The sequence below is a fragment of the Miscanthus floridulus genome, chromosome 5, assembly GCF_019320115.1.
Source record: "Miscanthus floridulus cultivar M001 chromosome 5, ASM1932011v1, whole genome shotgun sequence".
Taxonomy (NCBI): Eukaryota; Viridiplantae; Streptophyta; class Magnoliopsida; order Poales; family Poaceae; genus Miscanthus; species Miscanthus floridulus.
In genome coordinates this window covers 125,470,279-125,480,669 of record NC_089584.1, presented here as the reverse complement: position 1 = coordinate 125,480,669, position 10,391 = coordinate 125,470,279, and the positions used below count along the sequence as shown (strand labels likewise).

The window sequence follows — 10,391 nt, the reverse complement described above, 5'->3', positions numbered from 1 at the left end:
TCGACCATCCCTGCGCTGAAGCTAGACGGATCTACAGCTCCATCGAGCAGACTCTTCTGGCTTGCTGCGTGTGTCCTCGGCACGGAACGAAAATTCTGTGTCGACACTCGACAAGTTCCTTAAGATTCAAAGCGAGATTGAGGATGGGCAGGCGCATGAATGACTTTGAGATGATCTCGTGGTGCATTTGTGTGCGCTTCATGTAGCTAGCTACTATCATCTGTTGTAGTTTTATCGTAATTTGTTGCTATGTGGTGTGAGATAATTTTTATATGCCTATATTAGTTTTATGTTTAGACAAATCTAAATTTGAATTTAAATTGTTGCATTTGAAATCGTGAATTTGAATACGGTTCATTTATATGGTTTACAACATTTAAGTTTGAATTATAGTAGTGTGATATGATGGATATCCATAGAGATTGTATCAAAATATATGAGAGAAAATAAAATAAGAGCTTATCTCTTGTTAGAGTTAGGTGGTAAACATAGATCCTAGAAAGGAGAAGTATCCCTTATTCAAAAAATAATAGCTTTATTTTAAGGGCCACGATCGGATATGTTGCAAATATACTTCAATGTGCATGCACACCTTCAAAGACTGCAGTTCTTCAGGTCCGCATAATTGTTCAGTTATTCATATTTTCAGTCATCATGGGCAAATATCTTTTTTCTTAAAAAGAGGAAGGAAAGGGCTCAAAGAATAATAGTTGTAGACATGTACTTTGAGGCGTGCGAGTCTATGTTACATTACTATTTGAAGAAGGTTGAACTTTTTTTCATTATCCATACTTAATATTAAACAGCTAAAATTTTATCTTATTTTTTTCGTCCATCTCCCCCTAACTATCCGGACACTGAAGAGTTTCTTTTCGTCCTACTTTTTTTTTTACTAAACCTGGACTCATACGAGTTACAACAACTCGTGCCTAAATGAATATAGGGTCCAATTCCAATCCGTATTGAGTTTTTTTTTTGAAACAAAGGCAGGAGCTCTGCCGCTCAATTAAGACAGAAAGAATTTATGTACAAGAGGGCTAACCAACTGGATGCCAAAAAGCGCACCCGATAGGCTAACCAACCCACACGACGCAGCTGAGCACTAACACGGCACACTACCATGGGTCATCGTTGCCGAGCAAGGCCGAAGACGCCCGCAGCTCCGACTTCTCATGGCAGCCCACACACAAGCTACCCACCAACGAGCCCGAAGCAAGCGGCCGCCACCGGTCATCGTTGCCAAGCTCAAGCACCCCGCAAAGAGCAGCTCCGACTTCCAATCACGGCCACACGCCTCGCCTCTAGCGCTTGCCGACCCCTAGCAGACCCCAGCCAACGATGAAGGTGGGGGCTCGCCGCGTGTCATCGTTGCCGAGCCACGTCCCTGACGCAGCAGCTTCGACTTCTCGCAGCAAGACCCGCCTCCACCCGTCATCGAGGCGCCAAGAATCGAAGAACAATCACCGAGGAGACATCGAGACCACGACGAAATCCAAACGCGACGCCTTCAGGAAGGTAGCAACGCCGATGGCGCCACCGTCGCACGTCCAAAGTGGATCGGGCTTTCACCCTCGGATGATAGTGCTAGAGGGGATACACGACGCCCCCAACAAGGAAAGCGGCACCCACAGGTGTCACCGTCGCTAGGCTTTCGCCTCAGGAGTCCTCATGCACGAACGTCGGGTCAAGAAGCAAGGCCTCTTGCTATCCATCATTGCCACCGCCGTTGTCCTGCCGCTCCACAGTAACCCTTTCAGAGGGGCCTCGACGCGCCGGCTGCACGCAGCAGCCGCACAGCTGCGTCGGCCGTCACCCCCTCCGGCCGGGCAACGCGGAGCCGGACCTGACTCCGCTGTTCACGAAACACCGCCGCACGACCAACGCCTCGGCCGGCCGCCGAACTGTGAGAGGCTGGTGTGCCCCGCTCGACCGACATCCGCCTGGCCGCCATGACGCTGCAGACCGCGAAAAACGAGCAGGACGTCGCCGTCCACGCCACCACGGCGACGACGTCGCACAGCCAGAGCAGCCGCCCACACCACCACGATGTCTGACGGCGCACGCAGCTGGCCGCACCACCATTTGGCCGTCACCTCCGCTCCCCCCGCACTGTCGCCTCCACGCCCTCCGTGCCTGCACGCCGGCAGCCCGACGCCTCCGACGGCAGCCACATCGTGCCGTGGCCGTCAAGCTCGGTCCCCGCCACCATGGCCCGTTGCAGTCGCCGCAACCGCACATAGCCACCGCCGCTGCCCTACCTCGCCTGCGCAGATCCAGCCTCGCACACCAGACCGCAGTCGCCGGAGCACATCCCGCCGTGCCCCAGCGCCCGTCTTCGGCGCCAGGACCGCAGCCGCCGCCCGACGTTGGAGCACCACGCGGATCTGGCCGCCGACACCGCCTGCCTCCGCGCAGCTGCGGCAGCTAGGACCACCGCCCCCAGGACAGCCGGATCCGGCCGCCGGGGAAGGTAGCCTCCCCGGCCGCCGCTGGCGTCGTCCGGGCAGCGCCCGGACAGCTGCCTCCACCGGAGATGGGGACCGTGCGGATCCCGTCGCTAGGAGGCGTCCGCGGCATCGTCCAGACTGGATCTGAGGGCCCTCGCCCTGGAGAGGCCGGATCCGGCCGTCGCGGACCGTCTCTGCCTCCGGCCAGGTCGCCACCCATCGCTTGAGCCCGATATCGCTGAGGAAAGGCCTCGCCACCACCATCCTTGCGGCCGCCGAGACTCCAGCAGCCAGCTCCGGCGGTGGCGAGGGGAGGGGAAAGAGTGAGGAAGCCTGCGCCGGTGGGTGGGGGCTGCCGCCCGTGTCGCCCCAGGCAAGAGCAACACGGGGGCTGGGTGAGGCTGCTGTTGCTACTGACATGTCCAATACGTATTGAGTTACTTCCCCAATATCTCAAATGTGACCCGATTCTTATATGTATATTGGGTCACAACGCAGAACATATTTGCTAGTCTAATAAAAAGGCTGTAGAACGACCTTAACGCTTTTCGGGTTCAATGAGTCAGTGATCTTTACAGCTGAACAAATGCAGACCGAAGCAATATGCTTGCCTGCCTTCACTCTGTGGCTGAAGAAATTTACAGGTTATATCTGCGTTAGTACTCCTATGTTTATCTGTTACTCTACTGGGCTAGCTCCAGGATCTGTCTGCTTTCGAAAAACTGGATTTGATCTTGGCAAGGTGCTTCATAGCCATAGGGCGATACAAATGGCAAGTGTGATGACCACCTCGTGTGCGTTCCTCTGTATTGGAAGACCAATGAAACCAAGCACCAAGCAATCAGGCATGTGCATCTTTATCTTACCAGAAGAACACCAAACGAAACGTACTAGTATGATATTTTGTTCTGAAAATGCTACTAGTAAATATCAACATGAAACATTTGCATTTGATGTTTCTGTCAAAGATTTGACAGCACTGTTATTTCAACTACTGCAAAATAGACTAGACGGAGACCCAACAAGACAGCAGAAATGCAGAACCTCTTGGAACCAAACTCAACTAAATTTTTCACACGCGAGTTAGCTGATAGTTTTGCTAGCTGGGCACACCTTGTCTCCTCTGCTGGCTTTCGTCTCTTGAGCAATTGCTAGGTGCTTCCCCTTGCATGCCTCTGGAAGCTTGCCGTCATAAGCACTGCAGATGTATGCCTCAAAGTTCATGTAATCCTGCAGGCGCTAAATTAGACTAGATTTCTGAATACATGAGACGACCTCAGTTCAAAGGAATAAAAAGGCGCATCTTACATCACCGAGAGGTTTGCCGTTGACGACCACCCAAGGTACAAACTGATGAGGAGGCTGCAGAGCATTTGTCGCGGCAGCATACTGGAGTACGAGCTGTATGATTGCAGTTGTTTGGTTATCGGATTATGAATAATCAATGGAAATACATAACTATTCTGCACAAATTGGTAGCATGGCGAAAATGACTGAATCCCCTATTTTTCTTTTGTGATTTCACATTCTAAAACGTTTAGAGCATGCCACCAAGCAGTACTAATATTTCTGAATTGATATATGAAGTAATTCAGACATCACCCAACGTGGTGCTGGGACTGTTGTGAGCTCCAAATGAAACTAGTCTATGATCAGCACTGTCGAAACCACACACGCTAACACCAAGATAGTAGCTTAATTCGTTTTCTAGGGAAAAAAAACTACTACTAGTATGTAACATAGACCAGCTGCAAAAAGTTTGAAGCAGAGGCCTTGTTTAGTTGTAGGAAATTGGAATTTGGGGCTACTGTAGCACTTTCGTTTTTATTTGACAATTAGTGTTCAATCATGGACTAATTAGACTCAAAACGTTCGTCTCGCAATTTTCCACCAAACTGTGCAATTAGTTTTTTTTCGTCTACATTTAATGCTCCATGCACAGGCCGCAAACATTCGATGTGACAGGTACTGTAGCACTTTTTGGGAATTTGGGGTGTAAGGCCCAGTTTAGATCCGAAAAATTTGGCAAAATGAGCACTGTAGCGTTTTCATTGTTATTTGATAATTAGTGTTCAATCATAGTCTAATTAGGCTTAAAAGATTCGTCTCGTGTATTTCGTCTAAACTGTGTAATTAGTTTTATTTTTTATTTATATTTAATGCTTCATGCATGCGTTTTCGTATTCGATGTGACGGGGAATCTTGAAAAATTTAACGTTTTAGGAGGGAACTAAACAGGGCCTAACTAAACAAGGCCTGAAAACAGAATGACAGCAGGAAGTCTAAGAACTAGGGGGTGTTTGGTTACTACAGGGAAATTTTAGTCCCTGTCCCATCAGATGTTTGGACACATGCATGAAGTATTAAATATAGACGAAAAAAATAACTAATTGCACAGATTGTGGCTAATTTGCGAGATGAATTTTTTAAACCTAATTAGTCTATGATTTGACAATGTTGTGCTACAGTAAATATATGCTAATGATGGATTAATTAGGCTTAATAAATTTATCTCGTAAATTAGTCTCCATCTATGTAATTAGTTTTATAATTAACTCATATTTAGTTCTCCTAAATAGCATCCGAACGTCCAATGTAACATAGACTAAAATTTAGTTCATGGAACCAAACACCCCATATTCACCCCACCTGCCTGCCATATCCTGAGTTGTAGCAGTCAATAGCAGGTTGATAGGCGAGGCCAGTTTCCTGAAAGCAAGACTGCCAGGCGTCCCATTTCCGAGTCAGTGCTAAATGCTCAACGCATTGAATGAAAGGGAAATGCTGCTCCTGTGTCAAGATAAATATATGTATCAGAACAGTTATGCGTTATTTTAAGTTCATTTTCTGGGGAATTGGCAGATCCACTTTATATATGTCTGCAAAATTCAGTGCCTCACCTAGTTGAATCGTTAAATTCCGAAAGATAAACTATAGAATATTGAACTATCAGAAATTCATAATGTGGTAAGGGTCTGTGGATGCTAAAACGTTAACAGATGCTTGTCTCGAATATATGTCAGAACCATTTTAATCTTTCTTTTTCAGCATAAGATGACGTATTCATATTTCATAACATAGGCATTACCGCATCAGGCCATAGTCTAATCACACAAGCTTCTACAGCGTTGAGTTGGCACTCGTCCTCTCCATGCTGCAAAACAAAGCAATTGACTAGTGGAGTGAGCAAACTGAAGCCTGTTCATCAAAGTTAAGTAGTTCATTACTTGCTGTACTAATCTGTGAACAGATACATTCAATACAGAATGTGAAACCATATTTGCACATAGCACATCGTGAACAAACTGAATGCTAGTAGTACCTAGCTGCAGTCTAAAATCAGAAGAACCAAATGCAGTAACCCAATTCTCTCAAAATTTCGGCTGAAAACTTCTTAAGAAACGCACATACCCAGTTCAAGAAACAAAGAGGAAGATACGATGTCAGGCACTGACCTGGCAAGTGATAGTTCCGTCGGCCGCGACACGCCCATTGCCGAAAGGGACGAGCCGCAGGTCAGCAATGGAGGAGATCCCGGTGCGGAAGATCCTGGAGAGGTCGTTCACGACAAACGCGGAGCAGAACGGGCACAGCGTTTCGTAGTAGACCGAAACCGGGACTCTCCCGGCGGCGCATGCCGGGGATAGGCAGAGCAGAACGAGGAGCGGGACGAGGGGAAGACGACGACGAAGAGGCGGTTGCGGTTGGGAAGCCATGGCGATGGATGGAGCAACGGAAGACAAGGCGTTCACTGGCTTTTAGTTTAGTTTAGTCGAAGGGCTATGATGATGGCCTATGCGCGAGAGATGCTTTTCCTTTGGAGGGAAACTTAAGGAGGGAGCAGGAGGAGGTCGGAGGAGATGCCGATGCGCTTGATCTACTGGAGCAAGGCAGATTTTGTCGGGTGATATGTGTGTATCCCTTTTCCCAGTCCCTGGTCGGGACACGAGTTCTTTTGAGGACTGTTGCTTGCTTCGAATCAAGCAGCCTGTTCGGGAGGCCGTAAACGATCGTGGATTATTTACTGCTGGCTGGTTTGGTGTGAGAGAAAAACACTGTTTCTGGCTGGAAATTTACGATCGTTTACGAGCAAGCGAACAGGCTGAAGTTCTTTCCAACCGCTGCCTAGTGTACATTTTTCGTCAGAGGCCGTGGGGCGTGGGCTATGCATCTGCCCTTCCAAGTTCCAACACCGGCTTCTCGAGAGGAACTGATAGCTTGTCACTGAAACTTACATGATTACATCAGGACTGATGAATGGAGTATCTGAAGATTAAGGTTTGGATGATTGTACTATAGGAGTATAGGGTGAGAGTATTCTACTATTCTCTGCTCTTTCGGGAAGATATAAAATGAGAAAGAAGAATGACAAAGGCACGGAGCCTGATCTAGGGAGATCTGAGATCTGCACAGCACACTTTTCTTTACTCTCCTGAGAATGATTTTGTTCCCTTTTTATCCAGTTCATTTTTTTTAGCTTTTCTGCTGGATGTTTTTTTTTAATGTTTTGGTTTCTTCTTCTTTCGCTTTTCAGCCCTATTACAGAACTACTATATGAAAAAAGAGGCAATGGAAAATATATATGCGGTACATATTTTTAGTGCAAAAATGATTTGTGGTAGGGTATACATTTTCTAACTACATGAACATTATACTCTTAGAAATTGTTATTGATTTCATTTTTTATTTAAAATGAATTGGTTATTAATTTTGAAATAGATAAACTAGTTTTAATTATTTCCAGAAAATACAAATCACCTTTGAAAACTGCTAATAACTAAATTTGCATGTATCGATGGTTCGATGGTCAAAGATTTTTGGTTTTAGAGCTGTATGACCAAAAACAGATTCAGACAATAACTGGATGGCCAAAAATAGATCGACTTTATGCCTTTTACTCCATCCATTCGTAAGTTATTTTAGCTTTATCCTAAGCCAAACTTGTTTAATTTTGATCAAGCTTATAGGAAAACATATTAACATTTTTTACAGTATCAAATATATTTTATAGTGTATCTTATTAATCTAGCCTGAGGTTACAGATTTTTGTGTATTTTTCTAGTCAAAGCAAGAGAAGTTTGACTTAGGACAAAACTCACATACACTCAAGGAAATAGTCATTTTCCTTGACGGTTTACAATTACACTCAAGGAAATGAATAATTTTCTTACAGGTGCTTAGAACCCACTAAGCAAACATCCATATTCCTTGGCTACTTCAACCCACAAGGAATATATATTTCCTTGGAGGTCTATTTGCACCGCCAAGAAAACTACACTTTTCTTGATGGTTCTATTCTGGCCGTCAAGAAAATCTTTAGCGCTCAAGGTAATTCAGGATTGTGGTAGTGTTTTAACTCCAGTGGAGCCATACACCCAAAACTCTACCGTGGTGGCGGTGCTTTCCGATGCATTCTGGCAGTTTATTTTGTTTGAGCTAAGTATTATTGTAGCAGTTCTCTAGAATGAGGTGTACAGCTGGACAAATTCACAGGGCTAGATGAGCCCTTTGCTTCTGAAGCAATCGACAGTCTCCCTGATGGTCACGTCGAACGGAACGAAACGAACGCCCAAATCCATCAACTTCTTGGAGGGTTCCTTTGCTCTCATCAACCAGCCTTGTTTGTCCTCCTTGATTCTGATGTGAAAATAAAAAGGTTATTACCAAAACGAACAGCCCTGCATACAATGCAAGCTTGATGATGCATGTTGTCAGAAACGGATCACCTGTGAACTGGGAATTCAGGGTACATATCAGCAATTTTATCGGCGAAGTCAACCAAGCGTTCCATGGACGCCAAGCACAAGTGCCGTCCCTGCGCAGACGGGTTCTCATACAGCACAATCGCAGATTGCGCCACATCTCTGACGTCGATCCACCCTGTGTAGACAGCGTCCAACTCAAGCTCCTGGCCTGGTTAATTAAGTTGTTAATTTTCACCCTTCAGGAACGACCTGCACCATGTGTTCATTGCAGATTTGCAGTTCAGGTGTGATGCTGTAAATCAGTAAATGACTAACCTCTCAGGAGCTGCAGCAGAATATTCAGACTGGTATTGACTGATGGCGTAAAAAATGGGCCAAGAGTAGTCCCTGGATTTAGCACGACCAGCTGCAAACCCTCCTTTTCGGCGAATTCCCACGCAGCCTTCTCTGCCAATGTTTTAGAGACGTGGTACCAAAGCTGCGCCTCAAAGTGAATGAATCAGCAAGTCGTAAACACATGCTGATCGAGTGAAAGTAGCCAGCAGCTTGAATAAATCTACCATTGTTTTGTGCAATTCTGACCTGATAAACACGATGATGCATAAACACGTTCTAATTTGGTCCTTATTTTTAATACTAACATTAACATGCAAGAAAATCTACATCTAGCAACATTTGTGTACTATATACGCCTGTACCTGACGTTTCTTGAGGAGCTCAACGTCGGCCCAGCAGTCATCCTCTACTATCACCTTGTCCGCAGGCCAGGCAGGATTCGGCAGCATGGCTGACTTTGACGACATGAGAACAACACGGTGGACGCCGCAGTCCTTGGCGGCACGGAGGACGCTGAGCGTGCCCTTCAGCGCAGGCTCCAGCAGCTCCTTCTGCGATCGAGCAGTACGTAATCGTCACGATGAAATAGGCGGCGTGGTTATATATGAGACAGAGCGGAACGATCATGCAGGAAGAATTATTGCCTCCGGATCCTGTGTCTGCAGCGTCAGAGGGGACGCCAGGTGGAAGACGCCGCGCGCGCCCTCGATCGCCGGCCGCATGGAGGAGGCAGTGTCGAGGAGGTCCATCTGGAACAGCCGGAGCCGAGCGTCCGCGCCGTCCAGGGCCTGCAGGTGCTTCGTCTCGCCCTCGTCCTCTGCGAAAACGACCAAACAGAACTTGCAAATCTCGCTTTGATTTATCATGTCTCGTGTGCGCGTGCAATTGTGCAAATGAATTCGGTGATCTAACAGAGAGAGAGAGAGACGGGAGAGCATGCATGCTATGCTATGCTCTGCTACGCACGGAGGTCCTTGACGGTGGCGTGGACGGTGTAGCCGCGGTCGAGGAGCAGGCGCACCAGCCAGGAGCCGATGAAGCCGCTGCCGCCCGTCACGCAGAGGAGGCCTCCACGGGCACCAGCGCTGTCCCCGGCCGCCTCCATGTCGTCGCTGACCGGATCGATGGTCTGCCTGTCTGCCGCTAGCTCGCTCTATACAGTGCTGTATGCACCAAGCGACGCCCACACTCTTGTTTCCTCAAGTATCCTGGCCACTAAAACGAGGCAGAGAGTAGCTGCCGATTTCTTCCTTATACAACACACAGGCCGGCATACTGACGCGGGGGCACGACATTTAGTCTTTGGCGGGAACGAGGCGGCTGAACATACAGGGTTGAGGCTGGGCCCTGGCAAGCTCCGTTGTCTTAGGCCTCAATCGCGCAATCGATTATTGTTCGGTTATTCTTCTACGGGCGCCACCATGCATACGCAACACGGTTATGTCACCAACAGGATGATTGTAGACAAAATTGTCTCAAGATCTTGAATCTGCATAGGGGTAATATGTATAAGATGGAATGAACCACGAGTGCCTACGGACACTACTAGGACTGGAGCTAGAAAGCAGGGTCCAGGAGGTCCATCCGGAATAGTGTGAGCTGTGTAGTATCTGTATGACTGTACCTAAGTTGAGACATCAGCTGATTATTACAGTGTTAAAGTAGGAATACATGCATACAACGGCACATCGCAATATCACATTCAGGATGATCCAACTCAGGCGTCCGTCCCTTGCTCCCGTGTGGACGCGGCTCCAGGAGCGGCCCTAAATAAAAATAAAATAAAATCCCCCTGCCTCGTGCTTATCCTCTCGCTCCACACCCTCACTTCTTCGTGTTTATCCGTCCGGCCCTAAAGCAGCGTAGCTGCTCGTTGTCCGCGCCCCTTTCCTCACCCCATGCT

The 10,391-nt window shown here is 47.4% G+C and overlaps 2 protein-coding genes across 4 annotated transcripts; both read right to left on the bottom strand.

Moving 5' to 3' along the window:
• Nucleotides 1-3,376: 3,376 nt before the first annotated feature.
• LOC136453460 (gamma-interferon-responsive lysosomal thiol protein-like) lies at nt 3,377-6,369 on the bottom strand. 3 transcript variants are annotated; one of them, XM_066454027.1, is made up of 5 exons: nt 5,903-6,369; nt 5,536-5,601; nt 5,097-5,237; nt 3,756-3,848; nt 3,377-3,677 (listed from the first exon to the last, which is right to left on the bottom strand). In XM_066454027.1, the coding sequence occupies exons 1-5, from the start codon at nt 6,161-6,163 to the stop codon at nt 3,531-3,533; spliced, it is 708 nt and encodes a 235-aa protein (XP_066310124.1). In that variant the 5' UTR covers nt 6,164-6,369; the 3' UTR covers nt 3,377-3,530. The 3 variants fall into 3 exon arrangements, with proteins under 3 accessions (XP_066310124.1, XP_066310126.1, XP_066310125.1); XM_066454028.1 differs by having other exon boundaries at nt 3,596-3,645; XM_066454029.1 differs by lacking the exon at nt 5,097-5,237.
• Nucleotides 6,370-6,608: 239 nt separating this feature from the next.
• Nucleotides 6,609-9,918, bottom strand: LOC136453458 (phenylacetaldehyde reductase-like). The gene is made up of 6 exons (XM_066454026.1): nt 9,455-9,918; nt 9,133-9,305; nt 8,851-9,039; nt 8,468-8,630; nt 8,174-8,360; nt 6,609-8,084 (listed from the first exon to the last, which is right to left on the bottom strand). The coding sequence occupies exons 1-6, from the start codon at nt 9,591-9,593 to the stop codon at nt 7,943-7,945; spliced, it is 993 nt and encodes a 330-aa protein (XP_066310123.1). The 5' UTR covers nt 9,594-9,918; the 3' UTR covers nt 6,609-7,942.
• Between the last annotated feature and the right edge of the window lie 473 nt (nt 9,919-10,391).